Raw genomic sequence first — 26521 nt, 5'->3', positions numbered from 1 at the left:
TTGTGCCAACCAGCTTCTGACCCCAGGCAGCGGCCCCTGCTGTACAACAGTCTCCGAACGGGTCGGCTTGATGCAGCAGTCCCCATGAGAATCAAGAGGAAGACTCTGGAATCCTCTCAAAAAGACCCTAGAAAGCAATCTTCAAGTCCTATGGTAGAGAATCTATCTCAAAGACAGTATCCAATTCAAACACCTGTTTCGGCACCTACTGATATCCATCTCGGTACCCACGAGTCTGCAGGTTCCTCAAGTACCATGACCATCAGCAAGGGACTAAGGATTCTGGCTCTTGAAGATCAGTACTATCAAGTCAGAGCAATAGAGAGAAGACCAGCTCTTCTACATCTGTACCAACTGAGTCTACTAGGATCTCAGTACCCAGCACTTTGGTTCTGCAAAAGACCAAACTGACACCTACTGATCATTCAGTACCATAGGTGCCTTCTGCCACTGTTACCGCTACTCACCTTGCCTCATCAGTACCACCCACTGTTCCAATATGCAACAGTTTTGATTTCCGTGGACTTGGCAGTAACAGAAAAGCCTGAATCTCTCCTGATGAGTTCTTGGTACTGACCATCTCTTGTTCCCTGGAGATTTGCCTAGTTCTGACAGGCCTATCTCCACCTATCTCTGACTGCTCCACCTCTACCAAGTGAGGAGGGACCTGTAAGAGGCGGACAAAAAATATTGCATCCCCTCCAAGGACTCTGAATTTTTATTTTTGCATACATTCCCCCAACTCCCTTTTGGTTGGCATTGTGCACGAACATGGCAGACAGAACCATGTTAAATCGATTCCATATGATAAAAATTTAAAGTATCTTGATTTTTTTTTGGCCATAAGTCATGCTCATAGGATACCTAACAACTTAGATTTGTCAATTATCAAGCCCTCCTGGTGAAATGCAGACAACCTAACTATTCAAAGTTGAATACCTTTATTGAGCATCTTCTAACAGGCAGAGGGAGTAGTTCAGGTGATCATCATTGCGGGCCAACTGTGCTCACAAGAACATCTCTGCAGGCCTTTTTGGACACCACTGGTAGAGCCTTCTAGATTCAGCCCTTGGGTTTTTCAAGGAAAGTCCAAAATGTAGTTGAGGACCTTTCTTTTGATGGTTCAGAGTTGTTTGCAGAAAAAAAACAGATGAATCCCTGCATACTTTGACTCTAGAGCCACCTTGTGCTTTTTGGGAATGTACACCCTTGCACAAAAAATTTCATTGAGTCCTAGACTGCACAGAGGTCTCATCCCACCCAGTTTCCTGCCTCCCAGAGACATTACAAACCCCAGTGTAAATGACAACACTCCAGAAGAAGAGACCAGTGGCTTGTCAAACATCGACCTCACAACCCACAACTCTGAAACACCAATTTGGATGGGTTAGTTGAGGTACTGAGTTACCATACCCATTCTTATCTGCTGCAACAGTCTGCATGTCTCCCTTGCTCTGGAGACTGCTTTTCTCATTTCTGTCAGAACTGGGAACATATCACTATGGACAAATGGGTGTTGGAGATCATGTCAACAGGATAATCCATTCACCTTGCTTCCCTCCTTTTCCCATCACTCTTCAGGGAGCCCTCTCATGACTGCCTTTTGCATCAGGAAATCAATTGTCCGAAATCTGAGTGCCAAAGAGCCAACAGATAGGTAGGGGATTTTACTCCAGGTACTTTGTGGTTCCGAAAAAGAATAGCAGTTGGAGAACTATTCTAGATCTAATGTTACTCACAGATTTATAAAAGATTCAGAGGTTCAAAATGGTAACTCTTGTAGCAGTGTCATCATTGGACGAAGAGGATTGGTTCTTAGCCATTGACCTTCAAGAAGTTTACTTACATATAGCGATCCATCCCTCCTACGCTTCAAGAGCACTTAAAAACATGATGCTCCCATTCAGTCTCTCGTCTGCACCCAAAGTGTTTTCCGAAGTTCTTTCTGTGATTGCGGCTCATCTTCACAAACAAGGAACTCTAATTTTCCCATACCTTGACAATTGGTTGCTCAAAGGATGGTCCTTCAACAGAGCTTTAGTGGCCACCCAGAGGGCAGTACATCTATTTCTCAGACAGACTACAATTAAACATTCAAAAGTCCACCTTAGCTCTAGTACAAAGTCTGAAGTTCATAAGAGTTGACCTCAATACAGTTGTGGCTGAAGCACTGCTCCCTTCACACAGGTTCATAACCCTACCTAGTTTAGTCACTGTAGTCCAAGTTAGCCCTCAGACGTTGGCCAGAAATTGTCTTCAATTATTGGGACAAATAGCAACTGGCACCATGGTAATGGATCACTCGAAACTTCACATGCGCTGCCTCCAAGGGAGTCTCAGAACTGTTTTCTCACCAAGCAAGCAAAGTTTAAACAAACCACTGTCCATGCCTTTGGTAGTCAAAAAAAAAAATCCCTCTTCTGATGGAAGAACACACTGTTTTGAACAGGGGTACCCTTTGCTCAACCATTTCAGTCAGTAATAACAGATGCATCCCTCCTGCGATGAGGAGGGCTCACCTAGACACACTCACTGTTCAAGGAAGGTGGTCTCCTCTTGAGTCCACCTTACATATCAGCTAGCTTGAACTTTAGAGCAGGCCTGTATCCATTCCCTCACACTTATTTGGGGAAATACGTAAAGATAATGACAGACAACATGTAATGCATGTTTTACATAAACTGCCAAGGGGGAATAAGATCACATTCCCTTGCACTGAAACAGTGAGACTTTGGAATTGATGCAAACGAAACCAGATCAATATCAGTAGCTTACATTCTGGGTATACAAAACACCACTGCAGATGCTTCTTGCAAGATTACAAGTGGGAGATGGATCCCACTATACTTCCCTGCATACTTCAATGTTGGGGTGTCCCACAGATAGAACTTGTCACCACAGCCAAGAAGTACTCCCAGTTCTGCTTGAGAAATGGTCTGGGTCACCACTTCCTGGGAGATGCCTTTCTTCTTTGGAGTACAGGCCTTCTGTTTGCATTTCCCATGCTGTTCAAGATAAAGAAAAACAAAGCCAAGGTTATTCTTGTAGTTCCAACATGGCCAAGACAAATGTGGTTGCCTTACCTCACTCAGCTTGTTGTTTTGTCAACTGATCACTCTCCGGACCGTCCCCCATCTCCTCTCTCAGGATGCCAATCAAATCAGTCAGCTCAACCTTGCAGTTCTTCAGTTCAAGGCATGGCTTGTAGATGGGTTGCAGGGCAGGGTTAGAAACACTGTTCTGAGGGTGAAGAGAGTGCTGCTACATAGCAGCAAACAATCTACACGTGACATGTATACCAAAAGTGGATTATATTCAAACACTGGTGTGACCTGAAACATCTTTCAACTACATTATTTCCATTATTGTTTTGTAATAGTTTACATTTCAGAGCTAAAAGTGATAGGATTATCTTTAAGCTCTGAAAAATAGCATTTGGCAGCTGTTATGACCTTCCAACATATGGTAGTTTTTTCAGTCTTCGTTTATCCTACAAGGTTTCTTAAGGGACTGGAAATCTCTCCCACAAATCAGATGCCCTATACCGGAGTGGAACCTAACTTGGCACTCTGATGTCTTATAAGGCCTCCCTTTGAACTTATGGTCACCTGCTCACTTTTACACCTGTTTATGAAAGCTGCATTTCTAGTAGCCATGACTTCTGAAGAATGGGTGAGATGGAACTCTCATGGCATTTCCGCCCCCTCCCTCCCCCCACAACAGAATAAAGTCACACTGCAGCCGCATCCCAATTTCATGACGAAGGTATCTTTGATCTTCCACATAAATCAACTGTTCATCAACTTCCAGTTTTCTTCCCTAAGCCACACCAGTATAAAGGAGATGCGACATTTACATACTCTGTCAGGAAGGCATTAGCCTTTTACTTAGACAGGATTAAGCCCTTTAGGAAATCTCCCAGATTTGTCTCCATTGTGGGTGGAACTAAATGATCTCCAATTTCCAAGCAAAGACTCTAGATGGATATCTGGCTGCCTTACCTTCTGCTATCAGTCTTAGGATCTTCAACCTTCCTCTAGATTATTAACTCACTCCACAAGATCTCTCTCTACTTCAGTAGCAGTTCTTAAGAATGTTCCCATCACAGAAATATGTAGAGTTGTACATTCATTCATAGTTTTGCTGAATACTGTGCAGTCACTCATGCCTCACCCTCTGATGCCATATTTGGCTCTACTATTCCTTCTTCAATCCTAGACTTGACTTCAAAGCCCCATCCTTCCACAGAGGGTACTGCTCCATAGTCACTTAGAGTGGAGCACCCACAGGGACACTACTCGAAGAAGAAAAGAAGCTTACTCTGTGCAGTAACTGTAGTTATTCGAGATGTCCCCCATGGATGCTCCCCTGCCTGCCCTCTTCCGCTCTGCTTCAGAGCTCTTCAACGAGCTCCATAGTAGAGAAGGAACTGAGGGCAGTTTGCCTGCGCAGCTGCATATAGCCTTGGTGCAGGGCACGAAACTGCGGGGGATGTATGTGCAGGCCACGTGGACGCTGCTACCTAAAATCTCTGATCTGAGGTACATGGAGCGGAAGTACACCTTGAGTGGAGTACCCATAGGGGGATACATCTCGAAGAACCACAGTTACTGCCCAGGGTGAGTAACCTCTTTTGGCTTTTATTCACTGAAATAACTGTTGGACTGTTAGGTTTAGTAAGTCTTTTTTTCAACTTTATTCTAGGTTCTAAAATTTATCTTTACAATTTATAGTTGTAAAGCCGTGTCATAGTTAGGAAAAATTATATTGCATGTAACACTTTTTTAATTCTTTAAGTCACTAAGATTATTGGGTGAAGAGGAAGCCACAGACAATGATCTAAGAACAAAATTCAAAGAGCGTTGGCAAAGAACACCATCCAGTGAACTCTACAAACCTTTGAGGGCAGGTAAATCTCACCTTTTCACTTCTCTGGTCCTGGGACTGCTAGTTTCAACAAGATCAATTCAGTTGAAGAAAGGTCTGTGTGCTCTCATTACTCCACTAGAACCAAGATTGGGGGTGTAGCCATAGGAGCCTCTTTGCTGGTTCTGTGCCACCAGAGGATTGATTTTCCTCACACCCCCCACTCTCTTTGCACAACGTTAATTCATAGAGCCCTGCAAATCTGCGGATATCCACTTTATCTCCGTGGATCATTTTTGTGGATCAGATGCTGATGCAAATTTTGTATCCACACAAGGCGCTATTAATTATCTGTCTGTATGTGCTAGTTGTATAGCCAGATCCCACTAGCGGTGTGAAAAGAGGCTGGCCTTCTGACAGAATATCTGGCTTATTGTGTCACTTACATAGTCTGTACTCTTGAGTATAACGGACTTCATGTTTCAGGTTTTAATAACTGTTTGCTGCTTTTTATTAAGTTTAGGATGGATTATAAAAAGTCACTTGTTGCCCTTTTCTGAAGGAATTTTGTCAGTAAAAATCCAATTTTTAAACAGCTGTTCCTTACACTGCACTTATCACCCATCACCATGTTCTGAGTCCTGATTTGTATTATTTTGGAACTTTGAACTGACATGCAAGCTTTAAAATTTGATGTGCAATTCACACCACAGAACTTTTTGATGTGCTTTCTTAGTAATTCCTTAAATCAACAAATGGGGATTTTAATTTAGATATTTTAAACCTTCATTGCATGAACAGGACTTCTGTTTGAATGTTGTTGTGTGAAAACTTATAATGAATTGCTGATAGGTACAAATGTTGCTGTAGTATAAGACTTGGATTAAATCACGGCTTTGTAGTAGTCTAAATATTTCCTTTGTTTTATTGCCAGAGGGAGCCAATTTCAGTAATATTTTGGATAAAGCTATACAGGCAGATGGACATGTTAAAGAACGCTATCAGACTCATCGGGATACAATTTCACTTCTTTGTAAACCAGAGCCAGAATTGAATGCAGCCATTCCTTCTGCCAATCCAGCAAAAACGATGCAGGGAAGTGAGGTAAGGCAAGAAAATTGAAGGTTGCACATTAGTGGCTACACTGAATGGCAGTGCATTGGGACAACAACAGTTATTTAGAGACTGTCTGTAGTTTCTTAAAGGGGAAAAAAAAAGTGGATCTATATGAAACTAAATCAACAATTATCTCGACAACATTTAGAATAAGTTGCCTTGCACAGGATAACACTGGTATGGTGTATGAAACTGCACTATTTTACAGTATTTGGGGTTCCCCTTAAGGGTTAGGAAAAGGGACTGCTAGAACTGACCTGCTTCCTTCCCAGACTAATTCCTCTCTAGAGTGTAAAAGGAAGTTAAACAGCTGGTACTAAAATCAAGGAAGTTTTGCTCCCAGAAAGGACTACAGAAATTATCTTCTAGTAACCTGCGGATCTCATTTTTATTTTGCTCACTCTTTTTTGTTTACCTAAAATCAAAAGTTCCAAAAGTGATCTGTTTGACAGCATGTGGGAACAGAGGTGATTCGCAGTATGTTTATTAAGATGACCATGGTATGGAAACACTTGAGAGCCCCCAACATAAAGTATTAAGCAATTGGATTAATTCTATTTCCAGAATAGCCATATTTCAACTGTATCAATATGATCAGTTGCCTACTATGGAGCAGTTTGAATGCAGTATGTGTGACAGCATTTTTGCAAATGTTTGCTGCTATTTGATAGATCCTTAAAAATCCTTCCTAGTACTTTGATATTTATGTTTAAAGGAGAATGTTGCTTTAAATATACAAAGAAACAAAAATGTTAAAGTATTCTATCCTGGTAGCTCATGCTTTGAAAGTAAAACCTCATTCAATACATAATGTCCATGTAACCTGATATTACTCTCGTGGCTGTAGTGTCATAACTTAATTTAAATTTAATATGCTATGGAATAACTAAGGTTGTTAGTCAAGCCATTTGATCCATGTTGAAATTCTCACTCCTGTCAATCATGGAGAAGACTTCTAAAGGAAAATGAAGTATTGCACAAGTGAGCTGGCTTCCCCCATTAACTGGATATAGTAGCGAAAGTTGTTTCAGAATGTAAACTGAATATCAGAGGTCACCAATATTGAATAATCTGTGAGAAATGCAAGATGAGTAATGGAGTACAGCTTGCCAAAATTGCTTCAAAACTAAGTCCAAATATTAACTTACTTTAATTTTTTCATAGGTTGTTAGTGTCTTAAGATCTCTACTAGCTAGCCTGGATGAGGTGAAGAAGGAGAGAGAACAACTTGAGAACGACCTAAAATCTGTAAATTTTGACATGACAAGCAAATTTCTGACTGCACTTGCACAGGATGGTGCTATAAATGAGGAAGCCATCTCTGTCACCGAATTGGACCGGATATATGGAAGTTTAACACACAAAGTGCAAGAGACCCTGAAAAAGCAGGATGAACTTCTCAAAGACATTCAGGTACAAAACATTAACAGTAGGTTTCTCCGTGTGACTTTTTTTTATAAACTTGGCAGTACTAGTTCATTTGCTTTCCCAGACCCACAGGACCTTCTCAGATAGCAGGACCGCAGATACCTTAACCTTTTATTCTTCACTCTTTCCTGCTCAGGACTCCCACTATGCTGGAATAATAGCTGATCAAGTGATCTTTGACTGATAAATAGTTCCCAATGAGAATGGGGGAAAAATATAGGTGTTTGTTTTCCAGCAGCCTGTGCCACAGGTCTCCGTTGCGAACTCTTCAAGGCCTTCCCTTGCTCCAATTCAGCAGCATTGTGATGGCTCCTTAAAGGAAGAAGCCTACTGTAACAGGGCTGTTCTGCCTCTACTGTCACTTACACTGTCTCATCCTATCTGGTAAGAGAGACGCATTTGGGCTCTGAGGTACAGCTCACCCCTTCTAACCAGCAGCTATAGTTAGACACTTCATCATCAGACTCTTGAAGCCCACCAAGGTATAAAGTTGCACCAGTCATATGCAAATTAGAGTTCATAACTTTCAAACTGTAATTCACTCTGACAATTCCATCCTAGTTTCATGCATCAAAAAGCAGGTGGTGCCGGAAGCAGAACTGGTAAAACAAGCAGAAGGAAACATGTCTCTCGAGCCCGTAACAGTTGTTTTCTTGACTACGTCCCATGTAGAAACTACGTTCTTCGAGCATTTTTCCACATGGGTTCCAGTTGTAGGTGGATATACCTCATGTGTGTCGAGAATATTTTAGCCAGCAGCATCTGTTGAGTCAGCGCATATGCCCTGTATGTCCTCGCACCTCCACTCCCAAGTCATAAAGGGCAGAGCAGCCCCAGCTGCCACGCATTTCCATCTTAGTGCCCATGACTGAGACAGAATTACATAGTGTCCATCTATTTCCCTGTTGTATCTTAAATAGTGTTAAGATACTTCTTTCTAGTTAGTGTTTCTATTTTATTTGTGCCTGTTGGTTTAAAAAAAAAACAACACCCTGTTTTCTGGCTCTCCCCTTGGTACCAAGGTGTACGTCATGGCTGAGTCTTGGTCTCTGGGCTTTAAAATATGCCCTACTTTCAAATCACCTTTGTCTGCAAGTGATTGACATACTAAATGTCTTTTGTTTAGGGTAGTCGCATATTGCAGGCAAATGTTCAGTTCGTAAATCTTTCTCTAAATGTACACAGCAAGTTCATGATGCCTGTTTTAAAAAGTATCCTTGATAGAGAAGTCAATGAGGAGTGTCAGACTCTCAAGTTCCTCATCGGAAACAACCTGTTTTAAAACTGATGTCTACCAGTGCTCTGGCTACCAGAAATGCTGTTCTGGGAAGTAGCAGGCCTCCTATCTCTTAAGACACTTCATTCTTCTTGGAAACTGGCTTAGCATCCTTGGGTCAATTGTCTGGGGTGTTGCATCTTCATTCATAGATGAAGCAATTATTCCATCTACTCTTTGCACAATAGTTGACTTTAAGGCATTTCAGGATTTTCTTAAACGAATGGTGGAGATACTTTTTGAAGTTACTCAAAAACATCTTGCACATTTTGACATTTTTACATCTAGTCTCATAAGACCACTGGGCTGTGCCAATCAATGCCCTCAAATCCTCTAAAGATATGTGACAGAGCCCTGCATTGATCTTGGCAACTTCTAAAAAAGCAAACTGAAAACACCAAGTTCCGCTATGGGGGTTTAAAAAGAAATAGTCACATCCAGAATTTGAGTGGATTGCACCATGGAAATAAGTGTCCTGTAATAAGAATTGTGAACCAATTCATAGGCTCTAGGGATGGAATTAATGATGGAAAGGGTAAACATCTGAAACTTTGTCTAATGGATGAATATATTGAGAGGTCTGAAGTCCAGTATTGGACACCAACTTCTGTTCTCCTTTTTGGAATGAGGAAGTATTGGGAATAGAGCCCTCAGTTGCAGTACTCTGGAGGCACCATGTTGATTGCAGCCGCTGAAGGAGAGAATCTGTCTCTGCCTGCATCAGGGTGTTATCAGAAGGGTTCATTAAGAAGAATGAGGTCAGTTGTGCGCAGTGGACATCATTACCAATTCAGAGTTTGACCTTTTGATCTCAACTTCCTCAAGGATGGTTGCCAGTTGTCTCAGGAGTGTTGCTACTACCTGAGAGGCAAGACTTTCAAATAATACCCCTATTTTGATGCTTGAGTTTTGAGATCACTCTGCTCAGCAAGTTGTCAGAGATTCACAGTGGTGTTCACTTCTCTGTCCATCTAGGTCTCCTAATCAGCTAGAAGTCCATTCTCCCCCCCCCCCCCACTCCCCCCCCATCTCAATCTACAGTTTATAAGGGCAGAGTTGGATTCTGTATCAGTCAGTACATACCTTCCTCAGGACAGGCTGCACCGTGACTCATATTTCAAACTTATGTACACAACGAAAGACCTCAGTGAAAGTGTGCCTAAGCATTCTGGCTCACATGACAACTTGTACTTCCATGACTCCATATGCAAGATGGCACCTCTGCCCTCTTCAGGGATGATTCAGACTGGTTTGTCACTCAACCAGGTGCAGCTTAGACTTATCGGTAGAAGTTCCTCCAAGGCCTTTATCTGCCATGGTCCAGAACAATTTAAAGGGTCACCTAAGCAGGAGGGGCTTACTTAATCACTGAATTCATTTGTCCAAACTCATGGGTAAGTATTTTGGGATTGGGGGTTCCTATGAGACCTATTTGCCACGGATGTGACCAAATGTGTCCCATATTTCGTTCTTTATGAAGAGTCAGTCTGGGCTCTTCAGATGCATTTCTGATCTGGTGGGCGTTAGAAGCTGCTTTATGCTTCCCCCACACACACTGTTTAGTCCCAAAGTCTTTGGGAAGATAGGTCAAGACAAGATTCAAATGACACTGATAGCACCTGTGTGGGCGTATCCGTTTTCGTTCTCTGACCTAATTCACCTTATCTGACAACCTTGTCTGCTTCCAGTCCTCCTGGACATCATTTCACAGAACCGAGGCCTGGTGCTACACCTGGAGCTAAAATCTCCACAGCTCACAACAAGAAAATTATCTGGCTAATCTGAATCCTCAAGAGCTTTTGATCTAGCTATGGGACTGGCACGGGGGTAAAAGGAAACCCACCTCACTAGGGGCTAATCAGTCATACTCAGTTGGTGGAGTATTCTGTTCTGGATTATTTATTGTCCCTACAATATTTGGGTCTGTCAATTGGCACTATCTCTGTCACCTTCAGGTTCTTCTCACCTCCCCACTCCCCAACCCTTTCCAAATTTCTGAAGGGATTAATTCATTTGTTTCTCCCAATTTGAAGAGCCCTTTCCTACATGGGATTTCAGTGCAATGCTGATGTCCTTAATGGACCCTCATTTTGAACCTCTGTCATGCTCTTTGTATCATCTCTCCACAAAAACGTTTTATCCAATATTTTAAATGCAAAAGTCTCTTAAATACAACACACATAATTGCCTTTAATCCTCAGAGATACTGCTGTGTTTGAATGCCTTGGATTTTAAATTTCAGGAATTTTAGGCATCCTGTGGGACCAAAACTGTTCGTTCTTTTTTTGCAGAATGCACATCAGGAATTTTCAAAGATGAAACAATCAAACAGTGAATCTAATTTAAGAGAAGAAGTTCTGAAGAATTTAGCTGTAGCAAATGACAACTTTGTGGAACTTGTAGCTAATTTAAAAGAAGGCACAAAGGTATAGTAACCCTTACGGAGCCAGAAAGGGTACATTGCTGTGTCCATGCAAAACTGTACCTAAGCAATAAATGACAGCAAACTTTTCAGTTTTGTCAGATGCATTCCTTTCTTTGGCTTACTGTTTAGTCTTTTCTCTAAAATGTGTATCTGTATAACTTTGAATTGCTGCAGTTGTAAAACTTTTTTGTCATGTTTGTATAAAGACTAACACACACAGACTTGTGCCAGAATAACAAAAGGTGTGAATTACACCTTTTTTAGTTAGATTTAGTTAATTCAGTGCAAGACTGTGTAGACCAGCCCTAGTATTTGGGGCATTTTTTTCCCTCCATCTACAGTGATGTCAGGTCACTTTTTTATTTGTATGCATTGCTCTTTGTGTGGTCTGGAGAGAGATCAGGAAGGCCATACTCAATTGTCTTTTATATTGACTTTTGGTACTGGAAAGTTGTCTCCTGGACAATTTGTCTTGCTTGCTTATCAGTAAGAGATTAACACTATAGTATTGACTACTAGTGTTTATGTAATAGTCTGCTTTTAAATTTTATTAAACTAGTATCTCCTGTTTAAATATTCTGATCTCTGAGCGGAAACAAATTTGTCTTCCATTTATATAATATATTTGCAGTTGCTGAGACTAGTTGATTAATCTAGTGCAGCAGTTCTCAACACATGGCCCAATTAGCATACAGCTGTGGCCCAGCTGTGTGCTAAAGGCTGCAGGGTCTGCGTGGCTGGTGTCTGCCCTGCCAGGATGCCCAGCTGGCATGGCGGGATCTTGGGCCCCGGTGCAGCCCAGGCCCTGGCTGCCATGCCCCACCCTGCGCAGCAGGGTCCAGGGCTGCCATGCACTGCCCCACCATGCAGTGGGGTCCTCTCCTGGCCCCACCCTTTGAAGGGGTCTCAGAGAGGGCACTGGGCATAGGGGCCTTCAGGCAGGGCCTGCAGTGGTATTCAAGTAGATTGAGAACCATTGATCTAGTGCTTTCCAAACAGAGAGCAAATGTATTTCTGTGTTGTCGTTTTACTAAATCAGAAGATTGGGCTATGAAATGTCTCTTCATAACTGAGTCAATTTATAAAAACATGCATAATGTTAAACATTAACTTGTTTTTTAAATGGGGTGTGAATTATGCTTATGCAGCTCTTAAGACTGTATTCATTGCAATGTGTTCACTTTTTCTTTGATAGTTTTACAATGAATTGACAGAAATCTTGCTGAAATTCCAAAACAAATGCAGTGACATCGTTTTTGCCCGTAAGACTGAAAGAGATGAACTTCTAAAGTAAGAATCTAGTATTTTGTTTAAGCATTAACGAAAATAATCTATATTAGTCATAACAAGTACAACGGTTGTGCTTACTGTGGTACTTAACTGAGAGTAGGAAGAAAGGAAGGATGGCTCTCTGGATAAAGTACAGTTCTCACAAGAATAAGTTGTGCCTTTCTAACACATTAAAATTATTTGAAAGGATCATCAAAAGGAGGGTAAAGGGAGGGCAGTTGAACAAATTATGAAACTTCCAGAAATCTCTTCACAAGATGCTGTTTATCATTTTATCCTAGCTATTGTCTGCATAATTTAGCCTTATTCATATTAGTATCTACCCCTTTTTTAAAATTTTCAGATAAATACCATTTAAAGCTGAAGATCATTGCCCCAGAATTCATTATTTGTTTGTCAGAAACGACAGTTGTCCTAATACTTTGGATGTCCTCTGACAGATATTTGGAGTTCACTTGTACTAAACAATTTTTCTCAATGTATCCTGTTGAAGGGAATTCTCAAGCGGTACTTTGTAAAATGAAAAAGTTTCCTATAATCTGTTTCATGCTCTACTTTTGTATAGATTTTTTTTTACCACCCTCATCATAGTGTTTGTGCACATTCCAGCAGCGCATTAAGTGTTGACTGCCTTTCTGTCATATCTTTGTGCTCTCATCCTCTCCCCATGGTGAGAAGCATGTGCAATGGAGTGTCTTGTTTACAGATATTTTTTAATATGCATGTTGCTATGTATTTATGTTAGAGAAAGCAAGGTCAAAGAAATGCCCCTTACACTTGGGGTAAAAGGTGATGAGGGAATTCCTGGGGAGTTGATGCCATGATCTTGGACCAGCCCCTGAGAAAATTCTGTCGTGTTGCCTTTTAACTTTAAGTGACCTTTGTTCTATGATAACCCAATTGGACTTCTCTGTACTAGTCACTTGATACACTGCTATTCCATATACTCTTAAACTAACTTTGTTCACTTTCAGAACACTGCTTCTTCCACAACCCCTCTGTTGCCTCTAGTGGTTTTTCCTTACCTTTCTCTGGATCTTTTTATTTTTGCTATGCTTCTGAAGGGAAGTATTCAAGCTGAAAGCGTCAGGTCATAAGGTGATCATCAGCTGGCATCAGGAAATCCTCCTGCCCCCTGTGTGCCCATTAATGTAAACCTAATGCTCCCCATTCAGTCTAATTCATTCTGGTGATCTTATGTAAGGCTAAGATTTTGTCATGGGTATTTTTAAGTCACGGACAGGATGCCAGCCATAAACAAATATGTACACAGTAATGCAGTTTTCACTACAAGAATACAGAAGCTTTTAAATTTCCTGATAAACCATATATAACTTTGACTACTGACAAGATTGTTAGTGTAAAATGGTAGTTTACTAACAGTTAGAGCTTTCCATGTTTCTGAAACAGCCTGTTGTATTTCTCCAGGCTGTCATCTTTGAGTGTCCGTCATCTCTCAAGATATCTTTGTGAGACACAAATGATCTCTAGCAGCCCGCACTGTTATCGGGCACCGACAAACTTCTCAGAGCTATTATGGCCAAACTTGGAAAATGATCTTAAGTTGCACCAAAATTTTACGTCAGGGCACTTCATTTCAGAAACTGCACTGCTGTAGATATAAAACTCTGCTTTTGCCAACTCGTTTTCAAACATGGGAATAGACTCAAGTACATTTAGTGATGCAACGTCAAGAAGTGTGGCCTGATGGGGGTCAAACACTCAGCAGGCTTTAAAAAAAACTGGCAGCTGGTTGACAAAACCATTTAGTACCAGTCATGTAGGCTTTCTTAGCTAACAGGTTGTCAGTCATGCCACTGAAGGACTTTGCCAACTGGCAAGATCAGCCAAGTCATTTGCCACTTTACATGATCTGATTTCTGGTTTTTCATAAGCAGTGCAAGTTGCCATTATTCTTGGTGCAAACAGTTCTAATGCTACAATAGCTGCGTTTATTTCCATTGATTTTACTGCGTGACCACATCTTCAACAGATGAATTACAGCTTCACTCCTATTCCTCCAAAAAAAAAAAAGAAAAAATCCACCTAATCCTGCAGGTGGCTGGTATGAAAGTGGACAGCTTCAAACCAGCTGTTCCACCATATGGTTACCAGTGAAGTTGGAATTGCAGGCACTTTCCTTTTGCTGCAACGATTGACTGAACCATGTTTTGTGCACAGGGCAGGAATAAAATGCCCTTTTTATGGCAATGACAATTGCATTTACTTTTTCCAAATGTTTTTATCTAGGTTTTGCCCACTAAGTTGAGAAGATGTGCTGTGCATGTTACGTGCACTGCATTTAGAAAAAGTGCTTTGAGACTGTTCCCAGGTTTTCTTCATATATGCAGCATTGTCAGTGACAAAAAGCAGTGACTTTTTCAAAAAGAACTCCATATTTCTGAACTGTTTCCACCACTGTGTGACTCAGTTTTAAAGTTAAATCTTCAAACACACCCTATTAGTAAAGACTTCAATTCCAAACTACCTTCCCCTTGTCGGCTTGAAGTGTCTGCAAAAGACAAACCAGGATATTCGCTATGTAGCACCCTTCTACATCAGTAGTTTCACCTGCTATGAGACCAATTCCAAAACTTTGATTCAGCAGTTTTCAGGTCATTTACATGTCTTTCAAAAAGCTTTGGCAAGTATGTTTTTTGGAGATGATCCAAGGTAGGTATAGTCTTCATAGAGCTTTCCAGATAGCTTTTCTTAGCAGAGTTGTCTAAGACACGTAGCAGAATGTTAGCAGTGCAGAAACCCTCTGTAAACAACTGTCCTATGATGCATCTGTTCTTTGGTCTTTACAGTAAACAGGTCACTCGCTATTTTTCATAGTTGAGCTTTCTTGCCCAGACCCGATTCAAGGCCTTGTACCTTACGTTTATGCAAAGCACTTTCTGTATGTTTGTCACAGCTTGCTTTTCGCATGTAATCTACAAGAATGTTGCATGCGGTACAAAACATCAATCCGCCACTTTCATGAAATGTTCCATTTGGGTATTTTACTCCTTCTCTGCTTAGCAGTTTTGTTCATTTTGCTCCTCAGTGTACTTTAGCGTTGCCATTTTTTCTCTCACTCAACTAAAGCTCACGCATGTTGTCATAAATATAAAGGGAAGGGTAACCACCTTTCTGTATACATTGCTATAAAATCCCTCCTGGCCAGAGGCAAAGTCCTTTTACCTGTAAAGGGTTAAGAAGCTCAGGTAACCTGGCTGGCACCTGACCCAAAATGACCAATGAGGGGACAAGATACTTTTAAATCTGGAGCGGGGGGGGGAAAGGCTTTTGTCTGTTTGTGTGGTACCTTTCCTGGGAACAGATCAAGGATGCAAGCCCTCCAACTTCTGTAAAGTTAGTAAGTAATCTAGCTAGAAAATGCATTAGGTTTTTTTTGTTTTGGCTTGTGAAATTCGCTGTGCTGGAGGAAATGTGTATTCCTGGTTTTGTGTCTTTTTGTAACTTAGTTTTGCCTAGAGGGTTTCTCTATTTTGAATCTGACTGCCTGTAAGATTATCTTCCATTCTGATCTTACAGAGTTCTTATCTTTTTTTTTTTGTTCTTCTAATAAAGTTTTTTGTTCTTTAAGAATCTGATTGGGATTTTTGGGTCTTAAAAATCCAAGACTGGTCTGTGCTCATCTTGTTTATTCTCAAGCCTCCCCAGGAAAGGCGGTATAACGGCTTGTGGGGATATTTTGGGGAAATAGGAACTCCAAGTGGTCCTTTCCCTGATTGTTTTGTTTTTTTGTTTAAATCATTTGGTGGTGGCAGAGTTTTATCTAATCCAAGGGCAAAGACTTTGTGCCTTGGGGAAGTTTTAACCTAAGTTGGTAAAAATAAGCTTAGGGGGTCTTTCATGCAGGTCCCCACATCTGTACCCTAGAGTTCAGAGTGGGGAAGGAACCTTGACACATGTGCTCCTCATGATTTAGTGCTCAGTTTAAAAAAAACCTTATTGGATAAGCAACAACCAGGTCAGGCATTAGACTGTCTTGGATCCAGGGCAGAAACTAAGGAGTGCTGCTCCCCCCCCGGTTTGTATTAATGGAATTTTGAGGAAGTTTTAGAGGTCTCATAAAAATCACAGAATCTTTGACTGACTCTTTGCCTTAATCTCTCTCCTTCCGGTGAATAAGCTAGCATTGTCAAGTGCTTGAGACCCAAGTACCAGGGTGGACTGCTGTTTGATCTTGTGACAGTTATGTTATGTAGCTTAATCAAGCACACCATGAACAGTTGGCAACAGCACAGCTTTTCAGCCTTCATATGTAGGGTGACAGTATCATGCTGCAACAGTGCTATGTACATGGATAAGGCTAGTGCAGTAATATGCTTTTTGAGGGTCATAATCACTTGGCCTTTTTCTTGCTTAAGAAAGCTTATCAAAGCCACATATGTTCTATCTTTTTCTAACCAAATCATCTTATTCACCAAAGCATTGGTGAAGGCTGCTTGATACTGAAACTACTTGGGGAATGTATTACTTTAATCAATACACATGCCCTGTTAACACTTAATCCCCAAATCCTATCCTATCCTTTTTTTTAAGAAGTGCTTTATGTGGAAATTGTGCTTGTAAAGTAAATCTTAACATTTAATAGTGGTGTTTGCTTGCCTGCCCACACCATCAAGCCAACAAAGAGAAACCTAAAGTCTCTCTCTCCACTGTGGTATATTTGAGGTGAGGATTACCAAATTCCCTCTTAAGTCTGACAGTCTCACTTTCTCAGTGTATACGGTTAAAGCTATAAAATTAGTGCAAACAAAATATTACCATTCTGTCAGTAGTTGGTTAGTGTCACTAGCATTGTTGTTGCTTGTACTAAGAATTGATCGCCATCAGAAAGTTGTAGTAGGACAGGGTAAGATGATCAGACTTTTCAGGATGTTTGTAGTACATCTCTACTAAAAACTCTTCTGCATTATGCAAAATCTAAATTCCTAGTTGTCAGTAAAACACCTACCACCACCACCACCCACCCCGCAAAATCCCCCAGGTAGTTTCTTGTTTGGCATTGGAACCTTTGGAGCCATAATTTGACAGTTTTCATTTTCATGTTAATCAGGGTATAGGAGGAACATTAAAATGGATTTTACTTTTAGCACTGTTGTAAGAACTTTGTAGTTTGAAAGGCTAGTTTTTAGTCTTTAAATTGTTTTTAAGATGGCTAAAATATCCTAAATTCTTTTAAGCATAAAGTTAAGCTGCAGATATGCAGGGCTTAACTTCAGAGAAGAAATGCTAGTTAGTTGTTGGATTTCTCCCCTAGAAATCCCTTCACCTAAGATGTTGCATTCTGTTTGTGACACTTTTGGGATGTGGTATTTAATAAATAGTAGTTCCACTGTCTGCAGCAAATTGAGTTTGGCTGTTCATATAACCTTTTTTTATAACCCACCAAGACAGTATTGATCTCTTGTTCACAAGAGATCTCTCATTCCATTAACTCCAATGACAATTTTCTTTCTCGCTTAACCAGCAAGACCAATAGTTGGCCAGTTTTATCTCTCTTCTGAGTTGACATTCATATTTGTTATAGTATGAAACTCTAGTTTATTATTAGCGAGATTGGAGAGAATGATACATTTTTCTTTTTCAGTTTTCTATTTCAAAATGCCATGTACAAATTTCCAGCTGTGACACTTTTGGATTTTACCTAATTTAACATACTTTTATGTGAAGTAGACTCCCCTTAAATGTTAAATGGTTCCTAAAGTCTCTCAGCAGAATTGGCCAAATCTCAAATATTTAGCATTATCCCAACATCTTTGAATATGCTACATTTATCAGAATACCTGACTTCAATCCCCAAATTTCTGGCTGGAATTCCCAGGAACTCTGATATCCTAAGAAAAGGATAGTTTTTTGGTGTTTCTTTTAGTATGTTATAGTTTCTGAACTCTCTATGTATCTTTTTAAGATGCTTGCTTAGTAAAGTTTAACTCAAGAAATAGAGATTGCATGCTGAAGAATGTGAGAACAAGTGTTCTGAGAGCTGCGAGTTTCTGGCAGTTTGCATTATTCAAGTGTTTTCCCACTGCTCCAGTTTTCTTAGGGCTAGTTTACACAGGCAATGCTTTAACGTGGCTTGTGTCGTCATGGCAGAGCGCTGTGGCAGGACTTTTTTTTTTTTTTTTTTAAAGAAACGTCCACGAGGGGTGTAGCTACCCAGCACTGTCTGGATCTAGCTGCCAGCTGGTGCACTGTGTACACTGGCGCATTACAGCGCTGAAACTTGCTGCGCTCAGAGTTTTTTCCACACCCCTGAGCGAGAAAGGTGCAGTGCTGTAAATTACCAGTGTAGACAATGAACCTTGGACTGTTCATTTTAGTGCAGAAGATCATATCCACTGGAGTATCTAGCAGACTAACTTTTCCATCGTACCCTGAAACATGGTTGGTCTTGCCCTAAATTAAATAAAAAATGTATGTCGTCTGAAATTATTTGTCCTCTGTATGTGAAACAATCACTTTGCAGAGTAAAGAGCTTAAGATTTTTTTTATCAGTATGTCCTAGTCTCGAGGTACCTTTTGTAACCCAAGAGTACATCTACACTGGTAGAGAGATTCTCACTAGCTTAGCTTGAACTAGTATGTTTAAAAATAGGAGTTTTGGACTTGGTGGGCTAGCTACCCAGTTTGGACGGAGGATGGTGGGGAGTGGTGGTGTCTGAGTTTGAGCAGCTAGCCTTAGCCGCTGCTGCAATCCACACTGCTGTTTTTAATGAGCTAGCTTGAGCCAAGGTTGCGCGCGTCTGTCTGCCTGGGCTAGGAGATAGGCTGTAGACATACTTTCAGAGACTCTCAAAGTTGCTGAAACGTTCCTGATTTTTCTAGGAGTATATTTTTCCTAAAGCTTGGCTCACTTAATAAACTATATTCTGGGTGGATTTGGAGCTTGAGTAAGGGCCCGAAGAGGAAATAGCTGTGCAAGTTGTTAAAAGGATTGGCTGGAGGAAGGACTGAACAAGGTGAGATCATTCTCCAGTCAAAAGTGGGCCCAATATTAAGTGTTACGCTTTAAAATAAGATTGACACTGCCAGATCCTGAGTTGTCTTGCCTCAGGTTGTTAGTGAACAGAAATATAAAATCAGCTAAAATCTAAACTATACTTTTACTCTTTTTAACAGAGACTTACAACAAAGCATTGCTAGAGAACCCAGTGCTCCCTCTGTTCCTTCACAGCCTGCATACCAAACTGCAGCAGCTGGAGGAAGTAAACCTGCTGCATCAACTACTCCAACTCCAGCACCCAGAACCATGGTGGTAAGTAAAGGCTTGTGTTATATACAAGTTGATTACAGATAGGCCATGGTTTGTAACAGTATTTGATTATCAGAACTTTCGCATATCAGTCTCTGTAATGTATTGGGGTACAGTAGAACCTTAAAGATAGAAACACCAGTCATGGACTGCCTGATCAACTGGACACAAAATAAAACCGGAAGTAATCACTCAGGCAGCGCGCACACACACTACTGTACTGTGCCTGAATTGCATCTAAAGGTAGGCACATCTGGGCCTGACCCCACCCTCACATGCACAGGGCACCCACTTACAGCAAGACGCTGGGGCTGCTAACCCAAGGCAGCCAGAGCCAGCCAGCAGAGCAGAAGCAGCTCTGGGGTTTGCACTGGGTTCTCTCTCACACCCCCTCCCCCCCCCCATTTTTACCCTTCCCCACGCTGAGAGGGGGACACACTGTTTTCTCTTCTCCCCCCCCCCCCCCCATTTCCACACCCACACACACACACACACACACACACACACACCCCCCCCCTGCAGGCCTGAATGGAGACAAGCGTGCATTCCAGGCCTCAGTAGGGAGCTCAGCTGCTGTTGAAACCTGGTCTGGAGTCTCAGCTGCTGGATCTGGAGCCTGAACTGCACTTTGTTCAGAGTTATGGACAACCTCCATTCCCGAGGTGTCTGTAACTCTGAGGTTCTACTGTATTATATTTTAATATCTATTGCCAAATCAAGGAGGGGCGGGGGGCCGGGAAAGCATTCAGGAAATGTCAGTGGTTGCAATTAATAAGGTTTATAGTTAACTTTGTTTCAGTTTCCATTTTATCATCTTTCATTTGTCTCATAACTTTCTAAAAAGTTTGAATTAAGCAATTATACAGCAACATAAATGTATAACATTGTGTAAAACCAAAAAAAAATTATAGAATTGAACCTGGTGCTTGCCTTGAAAAACTTGGTCTAATTGATTTTTTTTTTTTTTTTAAAGTCTAGTAAACCACAACCACCAGCACGCCCTCCGCCACCAGTGATTTCTACAGCAAATATTCTCTCCCCTCCTGTATCAACAGCCACTGGAGCTACTGCTTCTCCAGTTGGTTCATCTGTAGCTAGCACTGGACCATCACAGGCACAGGGACCCCCTTACCCAACCTATCCAGGATACCCAGGGTAAACTATCAGAATGCTTAAGTAGTTCATAGATAATCTAATTTACAACACCAAAAAATGCCTATTTTGTTAAATGTGAATTGAATTTAAATAAGCTGCTTTTAGTGGACACTGGGGTTTCCTTTTCTGTGTTAAGATCTGACATTTCTTCGATTTGTCACGTCTACAGTTCAGATACATGTTAGTATAGGACAGCAGTTCTTAAACTGGTCTGTGGACTGCTGTGGGGTCCTTGCTTAACTGACTAGTCACAAAGTGCTTGCTCTCTTTGCTTCTAGTTCTTGCATCATATTAAAGACTGCTAAAACCTATAATGATTGCTAAAGCAATGTCATGTAGTTGCAAATGTGAGGACTCATGATGGTCTACGATACTGCTTTAGACATGATTAATGCACTTTTTGAGGGGGGAGATGGGAAGAGTTTGAGGGGAAGAGTTTGAAATGCTCTTGTAAAGGCTTATTTGAAGAAGCATAAATAGAATTTTACGGACCTCTCTTCCATGTGCAATATTGGCTTCTTGTTCTATAATTAGTATTGGGTATTCATTTTTATATCTTATGTCCCTTCTCTCTTTAAGACTAGTAGCTATACTGTGGGAACCTCCTGAAATACCCTTACTTGATTTGAGTGCAGGATGGATAAATGTAGCTTATAGCCTTCAATTCTGTCCTCCTGACATGAGAGCTATGTAGTGAGTTTTGTATTGCTACATGCTAAGGGAAGATTCGTGAAGAAAAAATCATCTTTTCATTTAGCTCTTGCAAGTAGTACATTTTGCATAAGAACTGAAGAATTGGTATTGCCACTCCCTTAATGACAGCACACTTATATAATTGGCAACACCCTACACTCTTAAAATCCCAGAGAGCCTCTTTTAAAAAACATAAATTTCTTTTAATTTTGCAATTGTATTTAGCTTTTTCAGATTCTATCTTGGCTTTCTGGTTGACACACAGTCTGCCTATAGAGTGCAGCATTAGCAATTCTGGGTCAACTGTCAGGAAGAGTCTTTGTGATCCTGCTTCTTAAAGACGGCATGTGGCCTCTCTCAGGGTGGGGACTGAGTCTTGTTGGGGAGAACTGTGAAGACTCTAGCAAGAGCAGGAGGGAGCCTTTGGTAGCTTGTTCTGGCACTCTGCAAAGCTGCCAGGAGAGCAAAGGGAAGGAGTCGTCTTCATCCAAGAACCCCTTACTTTTCCTGTGGTCATCACCAGCAGTATATATATATGACCTCTTGTCTGCCTTTCCTCTGGTACCTGCTGCTATGTATGTCCTATATATCCTCTAACTGCCCCAGACACAAATGTAAAAGGAAGAATGGAGAATTAAGTAGCAACTAGAGCCGACACTGGGGAGAAGAGGCTAGTAAGGGAAGCCTATTCAAACATCTGGATGACCTCACGAGATGAGACTTTTTTCCCTGCACCCTAGGAGCATAGCCAGAATTGGGAGTCATTTGTCAGCTGCAGCTCCTGCTAATGCCTGCCTATCTCCCTGTGGACTTTTCCCACTCCTGTCTCTCTTCCACCTTGTTGTAGCCAGTAGATCGAATGGGATATCTCCCTTTCCGAGGCAGACACTCTTCCTATTAGTCACCTTTGTTGTTGCATTGAGTACTGCCCCTGATTGAACACAGTGCTATCCAGGCAGACCTTGTCTTAACCAGGTGAGTTGGCACAGTCTAAAAATACTTAATAAATACAATTATATTCAACATTGTTTCTAAGAAGGGGCGGGGGGGGGGAATTGGTTTAGAGCAGGGTCATGGTCTTCCTAGTTATGAAAAGCTGCTGTTTTTCTCCTTTAGCTGAATTTCACTTCAAGGTATTGTGCTGGTTTAATACATGCTTCCTAGAGGTTTATGTGCAGTAGTAAATGCTGTAAAGGGGGAAACAAGTTGCAACTGTCTGCCGTGGGTTCCTTGCCTTTTTAGCTTTCTCTCTCATGCTGCATCTTATTGCTGCTTCAGTATTTAACTTGTAATTTTTGCAATTAATGGGTGCTGTTTTCCACAGGTATTGCCAGATGCCAATGCCAATGGGCTACAATCCTTACACCTATGGCCAGTATAATCTGCCATATGCACCACAAATGTATCAGAACCCTGGACAAGTACCATACCCAGGACCTCAGCAACCTGGATACCCTTACCCTCAACAGCCTTATTACCCACAGCAATAACATGTCTGCAAAGAAGTTCTGCTTGTTAAAAATGAGAGAAACTTGCAATAAGCATACTAAAACTTTAGCTCCAATTAATGTATCATACTCTACTGAATGCAGTCTATAGCTCCTGTCTGTTAAATACTCAAAGCTGTATTCCAGTTTCTGACTGCACTAAACCTCTTGAGAGATTTGCTGCTGCTGCAGTCCAAACACTAGGCCCAATGTGATCAGAATTAAATTACAGCATAATTCAACTGTAACTGCACTTGAACTAAACCAAAATGTTTCTTTACAAAATCTTCATTTCAATAGTAATGGGAATATTTGAACAGTGCGTGCATTGGGTGTGATATATTTTACAGAACTACATGGGGTTTCCTTCTATATTCTGTTGGTTTGTATCTCTTTTTGGTTTTGAGTTAAGTTACCAAGTTGCTATTTTGTCTAATCAAGGCCTTGTAAATCATATAAGTAAATAAAAAATAAATGAGGTAAGAATAGTTTAAAATTTGTTAAACATTTTGCTATTCTCATTACTATAAAAAAGATGTTTTGTGTGACTGTTGTGAATTTGTCCTTTGACTTCTGCTGGTCTACGAAACTGAAGCAGCTGTTCCATAGTTAAGATTGCAACTGAGTTTCCATTTATTCCACCTGCTAATCAGCAAACCAAGGAACAACCAGCTCAGCATTGGTTAGACTAAGTCTAGTAGAATCTGTCTACCAAACATGAAGTGAAATTGGCAAGGGATTTGAGTTAGGACACACTCAAAATAGTTGTTTAAGATACTTTTTGAATTGAAGTTTTTGCCACTTCATGGCCTCCTCACTTCCCTCCTGCCCCCTCCACCCCTAAACCTCCAGAAAGTCAGGAGAGCTAGCTGCTCACTGCATTCACCTATTCAAGGTCAGGGGCATGGGCATAGGACCAAAGATGGGCTGATCAGAATCAACTTCTCAAAACAAGATAGTCAATGTTTCATGGCTCATCTACTCCAGGCTTAAAATAGGGATCTGATGACTACTGTACTCATCTTCCATATTTTATAAAAAGACTCTACCATTTACATTTTGAGGTCTCTCAGCAAAGAAAAAGGCTAAACAGTTCCCTATGGGAGCTTGTCATCAATGCAGTTTTTGTGGAAAAACTTTGTAAATTAAGACATCTTAAAAATAAGAATGGTCACCACAGCTAGATTATTTTTATAACACTTGTTCTAGCATGAGAAAAGAGGAGACTTTTAAAAAGTGAGCTTGCTTGACAGTCCTCAAGTCCCTGCTGAGCTGCATTCTTCTTCAGTCCTTTGCTCCCTCTCGAGGTTCTCCAGCCATCTGCACCTGGAATGATCTTCCCAAGGGGCAAGTGTAAATCTGTAGTAATGTGCTGTTCTTGGCTCATGGTTTTGGGTTAGGGAATATTCCTGTAGAGCTTGGCCTACTTGCAATGTTCTCACCTACCCGTCTAAAGCCACATAACTGAGACCTGAGAGGCTTCTGTAGGCTTTGAAGCAAGGCGGGACCACACAAGGGAAGCAGCACTCTCCGTTTCCTTCCCCAGCAATGATATACGTAGGCTTACATTTCATTTTGTATGAGGAAGTTGATTGTGGTTCATGGTTTTTGTGAAACATCTATTAACCATGTCTTTGGGACAGCCTGCATTTCTAGAGGTATGTTTGATAAGGGATTGGATAATCTGTATTGTTGTTGTTTAGTCCACAGTATGACAGTATCCTGCAATAGTGCCATGGGTCAACTTATTTTAGATTTTCTGAGCTGCCTCACACAATGTATCCCTTCTAACGCAAATCTTTCTATTGCCACTTTTTATAACTTACCACTTTTTCAAATTAAATATCTGATATAAACACATGATTAAAATATTAAGGCATGTTTTAATTAAAACCTTATTGCCTTTGAGAGTACCAGTCACCATGCCATCTGAGTGCAAACATCTTAAATCTTTCCTAAACTTTTTTTTCCTGAGTAAATGATATGCCAGGGGTGACCAAACCGCGAGCCACCTGTGGCTCTTCTACAGTTAGTGTGGCATGCTGCGCCCTCCTGCGTTCCTCACCCCCCATTCTCCACCAGCAGACAGGCAGGGGGAGGCATCTCAGGGCTTCTGCCAGGGAGGACGGATGCCTGCTGAGAGTGGGAGGACACAATTTAAAAGTTCGTTCCCTTTCCTCCACCTTGCAACACAATGAGTCATGTCTCTCTCTTAACCTCAGCGGCCCCTCCGTGCAGCTCCCAAGCGTTCTCTCTGGGTAGAGAAGCAGTGGCAAACAGCTGGAAGCTGCAGTGAGGGGCTACTGCTTTAGCTCCATGGGGAGAGGCAGCAGCAAAAGCAGTGGCTCTTCCTCCAGCTCTCAACTGTTTGCAGTTTCCTTTCCCCATGGCTGCAGCTCCTAGCTTACCAGCTCCAGCAGTGGCTGTGCAGGGAGGGGCCTTAGCGGCACCATGTGACCAAGCAGGACTAGCAAACCCTGGCAAAAATCTGCAGGGGGAGGGGCATGAGAGCCACATGTCCCACCCCCATGTATCACCTCTGGCTTCTGCCCCATGGGGAGGGGGGTCTTGGAAATAGGCACTGACTCCATGGGTGCTTGGGGGCTCAAGCACCCACTGAAAACAGTAGAGGATGGTCAGTATACACAAACCACTGGTAGGTGGCAGGAGCATGTACATGACACACAGTGAAACTAGAAGGTGGAAAGGATCCACCAGCAAAAACAAAAATCAGTGCCTGTGGTCTTGGACTTCAGCAGGAACAGGGCTGAAGCCCTGGCAGGCACGCCCCAGCTCTTGAACTTATGAAGATTGCCATATGTGGCTCAGAGGGTTACTAAGTTTGGCCACCCCTGTTATATGCATGTATGCTTCCCCCCCCGTGCTCGCGCGCTCGCTCTCTCTCTCTGTTCCTGTTCCTGCATATATTGCGTGCAAACGCTCCCACTATGCTGCATCAAGGAATCTGGGCAAAGCCAATCAGAAACCACTAAGATGTCTGAATGCCAATGCAAAGAGCCTGGATAACAAAAAGGGTGAATTAAAATGAGTGGTGCAGGAAGTGAAACCAGATGTTACAGAGATAACAAAAATATGGTGGAATAGCAGTCATGACTAGAGTACAGGTATTGAAGGGTATGTGCTGTTCAGGAAAGAAATAAAGGTAAAGGTTGGGGAATAGTGTTGTATATTAATGACTAGATAGAGTAAAAAAATTAGAAGTGACAGAATGGATAAAATGGAATCTGTTTTACTGAGGGGGATGAAAGGTAACAGCTCCACTAGAAAAATGCTTTGGGGTTGCCTACAGAACCCCAGGATCTGATTTAGAGAGAGACTAATGAAATAAATACTATGGGGAATTGTGTGATTATGGGAGACTTTAATTTTCCATATATAGATTGGAGAACAAATGACTGGTACAAAAAGTGGAAGTGTGCTAATAAAATTTGCAGATGACAAAATTGGGAGGTATTGCCAATACAGAAGAGGACAAGAATATCATACAAGAAGAT

At 41.4% G+C, this 26521-nt stretch overlaps 1 protein-coding gene across 5 annotated transcripts in view; it reads left to right on the top strand.

The window, feature by feature from the left end:
- Window positions 1-23511, top strand: part of PDCD6IP (programmed cell death 6 interacting protein) — a 50840-nt gene extending 27329 nt beyond the window's left edge. For 2 of the 5 annotated variants that reach the window (XM_077811080.1, XM_077811079.1), the window contains exons 11-19: window positions 4798-4909; window positions 5801-5970; window positions 7147-7395; window positions 10978-11112; window positions 12307-12401; window positions 19539-19674; window positions 20645-20826; window positions 22260-22494; window positions 22844-22979. In XM_077811080.1, coding sequence (XP_077667206.1) covers window positions 4798-4909; window positions 5801-5970; window positions 7147-7395; window positions 10978-11112; window positions 12307-12401; window positions 19539-19674; window positions 20645-20826; window positions 22260-22458 — 1278 coding nt within the window. In that variant the 3' untranslated portion in view covers window positions 22459-22494; window positions 22844-22979. Of the gene's footprint in view, window positions 1-4797; window positions 4910-5800; window positions 5971-7146; window positions 7396-10977; window positions 11113-12306; window positions 12402-19538; window positions 19675-20644; window positions 20827-22259; window positions 22497-22843 lie in introns of those variants that run through there. The other 3 variants (XM_077811082.1, XM_077811081.1, XM_077811083.1) reach the window with 2 other exon arrangements.
- Window positions 23512-26521: the final 3010 nt, after the last annotated feature.

This window comes from Eretmochelys imbricata, chromosome 2 (assembly GCF_965152235.1).
Source record: "Eretmochelys imbricata isolate rEreImb1 chromosome 2, rEreImb1.hap1, whole genome shotgun sequence".
Classification (NCBI taxonomy): Eukaryota; Metazoa; Chordata; order Testudines; family Cheloniidae; genus Eretmochelys; species Eretmochelys imbricata.
Note: the sequence above shows the minus strand (reverse complement) of the source record. Positions and strands in the feature narration are given on the sequence as shown.